Consider the following 12611-nt stretch of genomic DNA (forward strand, 5'->3'; position numbering starts at 1 on the left):
GAAATCATTCTAATGATGATTTGCTGCTCAAGAAACATTTCTTATTATTATCGATGTTGAAAACAGTTGTGTTGCTTAATATTGTGATAGGCTACTATTTTCAGGATCTTTTTGTAATATTATAGATATCTTTACTGTCACATATCAGTTTAATGCATCCATGTTATAAGGACATATATATATATTTTTTTTTTAAATCGGAATGACCCCAAACTTTTGAATATTATATATTAACACATTAAACGTTGGCATAGTTTTTTTTGTAATACGCTAAATGAATAGGATACTAGTTATTTTCTTTTAACTTGCCATTGTTGTTTGCTTTCTAAATGTTCCTTGAATTCTAATGTTTTTTGCTCTCGTCACCAAATAATTAAAAGCAGAAAATACATTGCCGTCAGTACAAACTGTTCAACTTCACTGCAAGTGAAGCCATTTAATCTGGGTTGTCATTTATTTTATCTTGTAGTTTTGGTTTTCGAGGAGGAGTACAAGCCACACAGACTGTCCATATTGGCAAATTCTTAATTTGAGCTTTTACTGAGTGACAGATCAGTTTGATTGGACGTAAAACCTTTAATGTCAACAGCAAAAGACACGGTAAGTGTTTTTTATGTTATGTTTAGTTGAACATTGTTTGTATTCTTCTGTCCACGACCCTTTGAGAAGAGACCTGCGTGCCACCAGTCGTGGACCATTGCTCTACACGTGACGTTTTCTTGTATCTTAAGCCTCGGACAGGTGCAATGAATCCTGCAGCCGGCCAAATGACAAGTCCCATCATACAAAGGTATTAAGTAGAGAGTGGGAATTTCTCTGCTTCTCAGGGTCTTCTCACACAAAAATGGAAAAACACACACATGGTTTTTCTCTCAGTGGCTAAAACAACAGCCTGAGAAAACTATCTCACTGTATCTGCGGACTGAAAAAAGAGCCTTCTTTCTCTCATTTTCGGCACCCTTACACCCTGTTTCGTCTTCTGTCCGGACTTCTCATCCGATCAGGTTTCCCTCCCAGAGTCGCTCCGCACAGCTGCACACTTCTTTTAATCCACCTCTCGCTTTGTCTCTTTCGCACACACACCTCTATCATCAGTATTTTTATATGATCGCCAGGAAAACAAGGCAAATTCTTAAGAGAGATTTAGGATTGAAAAAAAAAAAAACACCAATTGAAATCAAGGGAAAAAATCTCTGTGATTGTAAACACATGGGCGGAATTACCATAGAAACCAGCTAGTTGCATTAGCACTGTAACATCCTGTCAGTTGCAACAATTACAGAGTGAACTTTGAAAGAAATTCGCCCCGAAAGTGACTCAAATATACCACTGAGGCCTTTCTTACAAGGTTGCTAAAGAGTGCATCCAAGTGACGGGCTCTTAATAGTTTTTAAAGCTGAGGTTATGTCAGAATGAGTGTGTCCGGCTAGGCTATCAAGCATAGCACATAAAACATAATGGCCCGCCTGCAGGAAACTAAATATAGATGGTGTTTTGATTACGTGAAAATTGACATTTCAAAGGAGATTAGGATCCGGCCACTAAAACAACACAGCGAAGAGCCGGGAGGCAGAAGCTGAGAGAGAAAGCTACCTTTACACGCTTAGCAACACACGGGCACATGCTCACTTTTTCCAGATCGGGCTACCGTCAGTGTGTTTGTGTGCGGGAACGTCACTTGGCTACTCTTAGCCTTCCTTTCACGCAATCGCTAAGTGGTTGACCCCGTGCCCCCCGTCTCCTTGGAGCGCACGGAAGTGCTTCCTTCGCTACGGCAGGTTGGACAGATGACATCACCAGCGGAGAGGGTCCCATTAATGACGAGCAGGGGTATTGGCTGTTTTTTCCGACATTATTCTGACATTACTACCACATTATTGTTGTATTAGTAGTGTCATTATTAGGCCAGGTGTGTTTTTACAGTGAGCAAACCCTCTGTCGGTCTGAATAGACACTATGTGGGCCAAGATTGAGATGGGACAGGGCGCCGGATAGCCGACACGAGAGGCTTCTCACACGCACACGTGTCATGAACCTACAAAAGTCAAACTGAGTTCATGAACGCAACATTTAAGATACGCCAACACAAAATGTGCATGTATGCGTGTATGCCAGTCTTTGTGTTTAGACAGAAATATCCTATAGTAAATTTTAGTTAAAGATGATGAGCAAAATTAAACCAAATTTTTTTAAAAATTGCTGCTTTAAATTTTTAAGTACAATCAACTGGGTTGTTTAAGTTATTTCAACTTGATGAGTTTAAGCAATGTAAAAACATATGTTGGTATAACTTATTTATCTATATAATTTTTTTACAGTGCATCAGCATGTAATGTTGATAGATAATAATATGAAACAATCATATTCTTTTTTGATTTTTTTTGTATTAAGGGCATCTTAAAATAGTGTAACAAACTTTTAAATTGTATTCCTGACTTAACTAACTATCATTGGATTATATGAAACAATCCTATTATTTTTATATGTTTCGTCTTCAAAACACATTGTTAGTGCACTGTTATCTTCTAGTGTTATTTTTCATATTTTTGTCAACAGATATGTTTTCATTTTAGTCATGATGCACATTTTCAGTCTCATCTTTGGTAGCAAACAATTTTGTTAGTAACATAATTGACGAAATGAACGTTTGTGTACATTTGTGCACCCCAATAATAATCTTTCAAAACTCCCCAAACTACTTGCACTCTCATGCGACGGCTGGATCACTGTGAAAGCTATCATGTTCAAGAGAGCATGGGGATCCTGAGAGCTCGGGCCAGACATGACGGTCTTCCTCTTTTAAAAGAGCATCGTCATGGAGACGCTTCCGACACCACACAACGATAAATGGCAGAGCCGCAAGAGATATTCGGTTGCATGCACACACGCAACGGCAAATGCATGCAATTAAAGAGATGTTCTTCATTTCAGATCCACCTGGATGTAAGAGTCTCGGCAAGAAGCCTGCCAATCGATGGACTTACAGATAAGCGATCAAAAACACAAGATACGATCTCGCACACACACATCTTCATGTCTGATTATAGTTAAATGGGGTTGTGTTGAGTCTGGTCGCTATACACACGGATCTAGACTCACCCTAAGGATTTTGGGTAACGGAACACTGCAGATCCACATCTCAATAAGTGTAGAAACAGGTTTCCTCTCTCTCGTTCTCTCATTTCATCCTGTTTCTTTCTTTCAATCTCTTGCTTTTCACATGCCTTAATGCATTTTGCTCTTCATCTTGTTCATTTTCTGTATGCCTATTAGACCAAAAAAAAGAGAGAGAGATATTAATGGAACAGTTCACAGATGATGAAAATATTGTCATCTTTTACTCACCGTCATGTTATTCCAAAAAAGCATTTCCAATACATTTTTACTTCTGAAAAACATAAAAGGAAAGATTTTGAATGTGTTGTTTGCTCTTTTAATTGCAATTGGAGACAGGAGCTTTCAAAAAGCACTATAAAATTATCATAAAAATAATGTGTGCGGTATCTAAAGATGATATAGCTTTGTGGTGTAAACATACCAAAATACCTGATAATCTTCACCTCCAGTGAGTTGTTACACCCAGAAACCATGAGTCAGTGAGTTTGAAAATCAGTTTAGTTTGATTGGTGAATGAATCATTCAGGTTTTAACAAACTGGATCAAGTGATTCATTGAAAAGCTCAGATTTTAAAGAATGATTCATTGGAAATGCTATTAGATGGAGATCAAAAGAACACATTTGCCTAAAGTCAACATGAAATGGAAAACACTCTATTTTCTATTGTAAAAGGATTCATTTACCGTAATTTTCAATCAAAGGGTCCGGATCTTCCAGGGAAAATGACAGACTTCTCTCTGGTGATGTATGCTGGATTCCTGCAGTCGTTTAGTACCCTAAAAACCTCAGCCCTTTCTTACAGTCGACTGCAAGCTCATATTCAGATCTGATTCAATCCAAGTATATTATTTTCGATAATCCATTTGGGATGTATGGCAAAATACGTAAAACAAAAGATTTGTCACTACTTCCCTTACATTGCGACGTTAAGTCTCCTGCTTCTCAGATTTTTCTTCTGAGAAAAGACCCCAGTACCCAAGTCACAAGTATACTCAGATTTTTCCAAGATTTCAAAGTCTGCCATGATTTTAGTGTCAGCTCAAGCTTTTTTCATCAAATTATTCCAAGCCCCACATGATCTTAGCTATGCAATCCTTTCATTTTAGCTTTGTACTCTTATTGTATGTGACTACATTGACATAGCTTTCTATTGACATATGGTTTGTTAGGATAGGACAATATCTGGCCGAGATACAACTATTTGAAAATCTGAGGGTGCAAAAAAATCAAAACATTGATAAAATCGCATTTAAAATTGTCCATTTATGTTTGTGATTGTGCTGCATCCACTCACAAAAATAAATGTTTTATGTATTTACGGTAGGAAATTTACAAAATATCCTCATGGAACATGATCTTTACTTAATATTCTGATGATTTTTGGCATAAAAGAAAAATCGATAATTTTGACCCATACAATGTATTGTTGGCCATTGCCACAAATATATCCATGCGACATGTGACTGGTTTTGTGATCCAGGTCCTGGTTTTGTATGTCGACGTCGTCAAATGACAAATGTTGTAAATTGTCTAATAAACACTTTTGACATCTCCTGAGGAATTGTTGGAGACACATGCTTTACTGATTGAGTCGCTATGAAAGAGAAATACAATTGTTCTATGATACAGACACACACACATTCACGTCTCCTGGGTTTCCCTCTTTGGTGTCCTGATTTTCCAAAACATCTTAGAGAGAGAGAGAGAGAGAGAGAGAGAGAGAGAGAGAGAGAGAGAGAGAGAGAGAGAGTGAGAGTGAGAGAGAGTGAGAGTGAGAGAGAGGAGAGAGAGAGAGAGAGAGAGAGAGAGAGAGAGAGAGAGAGAGAGAGAGAGAGAGAGAGAGAGAGAGAGAGAGAGAGAGAGGGAGAGAGAGAGTGTGTTAGGGTCTTACAGTCGTAGGGTCTCTGTGGAAATTTTGGTGTGGTAGACAGGCCTGCCCGGTCTGCTCTTTATTTAACAGTGGGAGTAAAGAGAGATGAGCTCTGTGTGTGCAGATAAATATAGTGTGAGAACAGGCAGTCTGCTGGGGAACTCTTCACAACCTAACGCCACCTAACTTTCCCAGACAGAGAGAGATCTGAGCACTTTTCCCCGGCTAAGACTCAATGAGTGAATTACAAGATGCAGGTCATCAACGACCAACAACGCACACACTCATGTGGTCAGATACAGTATAGTTTATACACAAGAGATTGGATTACGCCAGAGAGAGATAAACCGCCTACACATACTGAACTCCACACATACACACTTTCAAACCTGTGGAAACACAGCAGGTTGTCAGTTACAAGTTGACCTTCAAGGCACTTTTGGCCATCGCATGTGCGTGTAAGCCAAGAAAGAAGGACAGAAAGAGAGAAGTGACACGTACACGCACATTCAAATGTGTCCAGCTGCTCCCTTGGGTTGCTATTAGTTTGTAATCGTAATGAGGATGAGAGAGTTGGGGAGAGCAGCTTCAGGGCGAGCCACAGTGGAAAACCTGCAGAAATGATGTCAGAGCAATCGCGACCACCGATTGGAGTGGAGATTCCCGACGAGAGCCTATAAAACCGGGAAAGACAACAGCAGGAACCAGCAAAGGCAGAGAACGTGAGAAATTCCAGGAACTGCACGGTGTCCATCTGTCCGTCCCCGTGTGACTGAAACCAAATCTGATTAAGGGTAAGGAGCCTTGGAGAAAGACCAACCTTTATGTTCCTACAGGGCTGTGTGTGTTTGGGTGGAAAGGTGAGCAGACAGGTGTCGAAGATGTATTTGAAGACATTTGTTAGGGGTTGTTGTAGAATAACTCTGGTTAGTTGGTAGAGAATCTGCTTTTTGATAAGCAACTGTGAATTTGTTTGAGCTCCAGGGTTACAGATGAACCTGTATCGGAAACCTCCTGTTGATTTTGCATTGCTGCAATAGTGACACAGAGGTGTGAAATCATGTCTGATATCAGAGAACGGTTGAGAGTGTCTTTGAGAGGGCGAGTGTGTGTGCATGCAGGGTGTCCAGTGAAAAGTGTGTGGGCAATGGGAGATGGCTGGAGTTGTTTATTTTTGGGGACGGAAAATGCTAAAGTTAGCCCATGTTGCTGGACAATGCATTTCCCCAGTCGTGGGGCAGGAGAGGGGCCGCATCTGGTCCGGTGCTCAGTGCACCAGCCCTGAAACACTGAGGACGGGACACTCTGGGTCAAATAATAAGTGAAAATGCATTACTGGTGCATTTCGGAAAGATACTATACAATCCTGCCAAAGAGTTTTGAATAATGTCTAGGAGAAATACTCTGGCAGGTGTTCATATTTGGTGAGGAAGTTTGTAATATTTCTTTAAAAATGACAACTGACAATTAATAAAAGGGCAAAATAAAATCATGGATGATTCAAGGTCAGAATTTCACAAATATAACATTTAGTTTTGTTTATATTATCTATCTATCTATCCATCTATCTATCTATCTATCTATCTATCTATCTACACTGTAAAAAATATGTTCATGATTTGTTATCACAACTTTTTATATTTTGTCAAATCAACTTCGATAACTAATGTGTGGATATAACATGCTATTTTGAGTTTCTGTTTATTAAACCATTCTTCTTCATTGTATTAACTCAATTTTAAGGCAACAAGGTAACTTGATTTTTTAAGTTAAACAAAAAACATTTTTTACAGTGTATCAATCTATAACCTATTATTAATTGTGGTAGAAGTATATATATATATATATATATATATATATATATATATATATATATATATATATATATATATTAAAGTACTTTAAAAATAAATTGTATTTATTTATGTTTAAAAGAAAATTACACAAATTTTACAAAGATGAATGCCCTTTTTTAATGGTAGCAATTCAACACACCTGCCAGCAGACAACAGTCAAAATCTAGGTTTAGTGCATTATCATAATCTGAAGATTTAAGATGGCTTTAGAAAAGAAAAAAACATGAAAGAACTAAGATAATCGTGTTCTCTTAAATATAATATTTACTGTAATAAATTTATCAGCACTATAAAACATTTGCTCAAGTGATGCGAAACAACACATGCAATCCCGCCATGAGGAAGTTTTTTTTTTTTTTTTGGTTTGGTTTGGTTTGGTTAAGAGTGTGTTTTGGGGACACACAGGTAGGGGTGCAGGTCAGAGTGTGTGTTTGGGCTGAGTTCATGTGTTTGTGTAGAGGGTGTGTGTTAGAAGCATTCTCACACTCTCGCGGCTGCCGGACCGCCCAGTCAGAGTGTATTTTCACAGATGGAGTCTGGATGAATGTAAACATCGCCCTGTATCACAGTAATTCAACACGGTGCTGAAACTGGAGTGTGTGTGTGAACTCTCAATTGACAATGCACTGACACAGAGACATAAAAACTTGAATCACAGTAATTATGTTGCTAGATATAGTTATAGATAGCTAGATAGATAGCTAGATGATAGATAGATAGCTAGATGATAGATAGACAGATAGATAGATAGATAGATAGATAGATAGATAGATAGATAGATAGATAGATAGATAGATAGATAGATAGATAGATAGATAGATAGATAGATAGATAGGCCCTAGATAGATAGATAGATAGATAGATAGATAGATAGATAGATAGATAGATAGATAGACAGATAGATAGATAGATAGATAGATAGATAGATAGATAGATAGATAGATAGATAGATAGATAGATAGATAGATAGATAGATAGATAGATAGATAGATAGATAGATAGATAGATAGATAGATAGATAGATAGATAGATAGACCTGACCTGACCTGACCGACCCCATACATTTTAATGGAAGTATACATGTACTTGATTGTCAGAAATCACATTGTTAATATTGTATTGTAGATGCTGGGCTGTGGATGCGTGCTGCTCTCTGGTCTGCTGACACTGACCTTGTTCCACTGCAGTGTGGAAAGTCTTCACATACCCCAAGAAAGACCAGAGGTAAGTCCAGGTCTCGCTGATATATATAAAGAGAGAAAGAGAATAAGGTTAGATTACATTTTGTGTTTTGTAAGGGAACTTCACTCTAACTGTCTTCAGACAACACAAACAAACTTCATGTATGTGATGAGATTAACTGGTACAAGTGACAGATGATAAGCTGTCATCAGTCTCAGTGCTCTATAAATACAGTGGGGTTTCCCCTAGAGAGCCACCACAGGAGGTTACCATTGCCGTCCCCTTATGAACATGATGCTACCTGTCTGCCCGTCTGAGAACTGACCCACTGGGTCACCCATTCTCATTCTGCCTGTTTCTCAATATGACATAGAAGGAACCAGCTGTAGTATTGCATCTTAAAGGTTTTGAGTTGGTCTTTAAGGTGTACAAGCTGTATATATTTATTGTTTCTATTCCCAGATGGTTTAACAGCTCTATCCAGCTTGACAAAGGTCAAAACCATGTCCAGCTAGAAACAGTGTAAAACCAGTTTACCACCTTAAAATTGTGTTAAATTAATTCTCCATCAGGGAAAATATTCTTTTAAAACTGTGAACTGAATATTACCATGCATTTCCTCATTTTGATCTAGTATGTGGAATCATCTGTCGTGGAGGGCCGCAGTGTCCAGCAAGGCCAAAGCGAGCAGAAGACCTCAGGAGCCGTGAACGCTAAACACCTCCTGCACGACCAGCTGGTCCGACTGGAGAACGACGTCATCGAGACCAAGAGGAAACGGAGTTTCCCCGGATCAAACACGCCAATTGATCGCCTGTCAATCAGCAACATGGATCCCAAAAACAACAAGCAAAGGTAGAGGACAAGAGAAATAGAGGAAACACTTTTCTTTTAGTTCAGAAAAAGAAGTGAAAAGCATTTATAACATCATAAAATATTATGATTCAAATATGTCACATCAAAATTATTTGAATAACAATTTAAACATTTTGAGTAGATTTTTTAATTCTTAATTCTTTATTGGTGTTCTGTAACAATAGTTGTTTTTCTATATTATCATCATATCACACTGAAAATTAAGTCAATTAAGTCATTAGCACTGTGAATTTAAAGTCTGGAAAACATACAAAACACTTCTGATGTGCTGTGATCCCGAACAGATGATGAACCATTATTAGCTTTGATTGGCCGTGGCTCAAACACATATAGTTTTTATTGGCTGAAGTCAGTCATGCACAGCTTGATAGTTTTGTGTGTTTTTACAGTTCACTAAGAGCAATTAATGTTTTGTCTGTAGCCCACAGTTAAAGTTACTTCTATTTCTTGGGTGGAGTCACAGTATCACAGTCACAGTGTGTGAATTGAGGTTTTGTATGACATAATAAGTGTCTGATACTGACTTACGGGAATGGACCGTCCAACTGTGCTGACGACTGTAGCATCGGACTTCCAGTCAATGATCAAAACTGTTTTATCTCTGTGAATGATTTGATCTTCCTGCCGGACGGAACACGCAGTGTAACTCAGCATGGCCTGAGGCTCTGACAAGGCTCTATCTAAATGATCCTCAGCACTTGATCAGATCAGGACAGAAGCCAAGAACAGCAGTGAAAGCACCACACCATGCATTATCAAATCTCAACACCCGAATCCATCTCTCATGAGCCTGATAAACACATGATGAAAGCTCACGAAACCCCTCCATAATGAGACTTGTTCCATGGGTCCTCAGTAAAGATATGAATCTCGAAAGCAAATGTTGGATTCTGTTACTGGACTTTTACATTTTCTAAAGACCGTGTGAGATCACATAGGGGTGTAACGGTACACAGAAGTCACGGTTCGGTACGTACCTCAATGTTGGGGACACGCTTCGATCCAAGTTCAGTACATTTCATTGTCATATAGGCCTAATTCTCGATTTAGCAAATGTAATGTAGTAAGCTGGGTCAGTCTGTACAGAACAGAATTTTTTTTAAATGTACAATGTGTACATTCTATATACCACAGACACAGAATATTTACATGTGACTTTCTATTTTGTATGGAAGCCCATTTCCGTCACATAGCCTAAGAAAAAAATAATGCTTTGGTAAATCATAATTATGACAGTCACTAAGTCAGACTTAATGAGGAGAACGTGATTTCACTGGTCAACGAGTTCCTGGATCAACAGCTTTGTTGATTCTGAAACAACATTCCAATCAACCAATCAGATTTAAGGGACACGTTTACAATTTATGTCAAGTTATGTTGTGTATTAGGTTTACAACCAGGGTTAGGTGCTTCTACATGTTCACCTGTCATTTCACTTTTATTTTATAGGGATAAAGTAGGGTTAGGTTTAGGGGTAGGGTTAGGGATAGGGATAGGGTTAGGACTATGTTTTCAGACAAGAATGTATGTTGATCCCTACTTGGAAAAATCACAGTGACCGACTTGCTAGCCTATGTGACTCGGTAGGCTATGTCATAAATTGTATCTCTTAATTAGTGGCCTGGTTTCACAGACAGGGCTTAGATTAAGCCAGGATTAATGGCTATAATTTTGACCATCCTTTCATTATAACTTTCATTATTACTTGCCTTAACTTCATTTCTGAAGGCTGGCATGTCTTTCTACTCGGCGGCCGTATGTGAATGTGAAATAAAACGGCAATCCATGATTATGAGTGGGTGACTAGGTGTAACCCCTACACCCGGGTCCTACTCACCCCGCTCCGTGCGGGTCTCGAACCCGGGTCTCCGGCATGAGAGTCAGGCGTTCTAGCAAGGAGGCTAAAGACTGCAGCCTCTAGCGTCTGTCGCTAGAGCGCCTATTGAGATCAGAGGAGTGAGGTTTACTCGCACAGCGACTACCAGCTGGCCTCCGTTACACTCACCCCCCTAAACCTCACTCCCATCCGGGTCACGGCACCAATGTAACCCCTACACCCGGGTCCTACTCACCCCGCTCCGTGCGGGTCTCGAACCTGGGTCTCCGGCATGAGAGTCAGGCACTCTAACAAGGAGGCTAAAGACTGCAGCCTCTAGCGTCTGTCGCTAGAGCGCCTATTGAGATCAGAGGAGTGAGGTTTACTCGCACAGCGACTACCAGCTGGCCTCCGTTACATAGGCAATCTCTGAAGGAAATGTCTGGTATCTTTTCGTTATGTCTGCAGGAAGGTTGAGTTGCCGCGGCGACGAGTCAGCGCTCCGATAGACCGGATCGGCGTGGGTCGTCTTCCCAATCCCAACAGCCGAGGATAGACTTCACCTGCTTCGACCACTCCCCGACAAACAGGTATCAATAACGTTCCCATTGTCTCATTTAATCTCGTTAAATGTATTGTAAAATAAAACAAAAAAACATTGTGTTTGTTCTTGTGTCCACAGAGGGGAATGTCGCAGGAATGAAATGCATGAGCACACCAGCCGACACAACTCACTAACCTGAATGATCAGCACACTTTTAATAATCGCTTTTCCAGAGCTGTACTTTCTCGTTTGTTACTGATGAAAACTTTCAACGTCTGATCAAAACGGTTTATTTCCTGTTCGGATCCATCATCATTTAATTCAACATCTAAACTGTATTCCTTTCAGAAAATGAGTTCCGTTTATGATGTCAGAGGCATTAGCCAATCAGAGAGGATCTGCTCATAGCTTCCATTGCACATCTCAATATTTACTCCCTCACGACGTCTCGCTTGCTGTTATGTACTGTACACAACTATTGCCATTTTCTCAATTTGACTGAAGGCTGTTCAGCCTTGACAATAAAACAGATTCAATTCTACAACCATCTCTCTTATTTATTGCATTAAAGTCCACTTTGACGCTGATTAGTGAACATGTGCTACGTACAGTATGTTAAAGGGGTCATGACATGGGTTTTTTAATTTTATTATTATGTTCCCTTAGGTGCAATTATAGTATTACTATAGTTTTTTTTACAAAAAAACTTTTAAAATTTAGTGATTTATGACCTTTTCCCACCCGGTTTCTCATCCTCTGATTCAAACAGTCTGTTTTGGGGGTGTTTCCCCTTTACGAGTTCAGTGTTAACGCCCACTGTTATGATTGGCTAACGTCAGTGCCCTATGCATCAATTATTAACGCCCCCAGCCAGAACATTTGCGGATTCAGCGTATTTAAAAAGTAGTTTAAAGTTTGAAATACATTACTTACAGTTTGCGTCGTCGTTGTTGGGCCCAGAATAGTCGGCACGGACTTATCTTTGAGCAACAGTTTTCTGGCAAAGCCAGCATAATTTTGGGATTTGTTCTCAAAACAGTCATCCTTCAAATGTATAGAACAACTAACACTGCCGTGACTGAGACGTCCACAAAAAATAAAGTGCATCCATTTTTCCCTGACGACTGGATCTTTCACAGTGTATTCAAAGATGTTGTTTGTCCACAGCCAGGAACAGCACATCTGCGTGGCATCGTAATTTCCCTGTACACAGACCCACTCGCTGTCCGTCGACTGAACACTTGTGAGGCGCGACAACGATGCGAAATGAGCGTAGTTGCCTTGCGCTTTAAGCGTAGTTGTCTTGGGCTGGAGGCGGTCATATGCAAACGCTGGTACGTCACTTCGTA

The 12611-nt window shown here is 39.6% G+C and overlaps 1 protein-coding gene across 1 annotated transcript; it reads left to right on the forward strand.

The window, feature by feature from the left end:
- Nucleotides 1–5555: 5555 nt before the first annotated feature.
- On the forward strand, nucleotides 5556–11803 carry ostn (osteocrin). Its single transcript, XM_079611007.1, has 5 exons — nucleotides 5556–5782; nucleotides 7970–8068; nucleotides 8661–8881; nucleotides 11187–11308; nucleotides 11401–11803. The coding sequence occupies exons 2-4, from the start codon at nucleotides 7970–7972 to the stop codon at nucleotides 11272–11274; spliced, it is 408 nt and encodes a 135-aa protein (XP_079467133.1). The 5' UTR covers nucleotides 5556–5782; the 3' UTR covers nucleotides 11275–11308; nucleotides 11401–11803.
- Nucleotides 11804–12611: the final 808 nt, after the last annotated feature.

The sequence above is a fragment of the Phoxinus phoxinus genome (assembly GCF_949152265.1).
Source record: "Phoxinus phoxinus genome assembly, chromosome: 4".
In the NCBI taxonomy this organism is placed as follows: Eukaryota; Metazoa; Chordata; class Actinopteri; order Cypriniformes; family Leuciscidae; genus Phoxinus; species Phoxinus phoxinus.

What these genes read in the sequence shown, in the direction of transcription:
- ostn (XM_079611007.1), top strand. Translation starts at nt 7,970, where the DNA reads ATGCTGGGCTGTGGATGCGTGCTGCTCTCTGGTCTGCTGACACTGACC. An exon ending in TACCCCAAGAAAGACCAGAG is followed by an intron (nt 8,069 to 8,660) that starts GTAAGTCCAGGT and finishes ATTTTGATCTAG; the next exon opens with TATGTGGAATCATCTGTCGT. An exon ending in CCCAAAAACAACAAGCAAAG is followed by an intron (nt 8,882 to 11,186) that starts GTAGAGGACAAG and finishes TTATGTCTGCAG; the next exon opens with GAAGGTTGAGTTGCCGCGGC.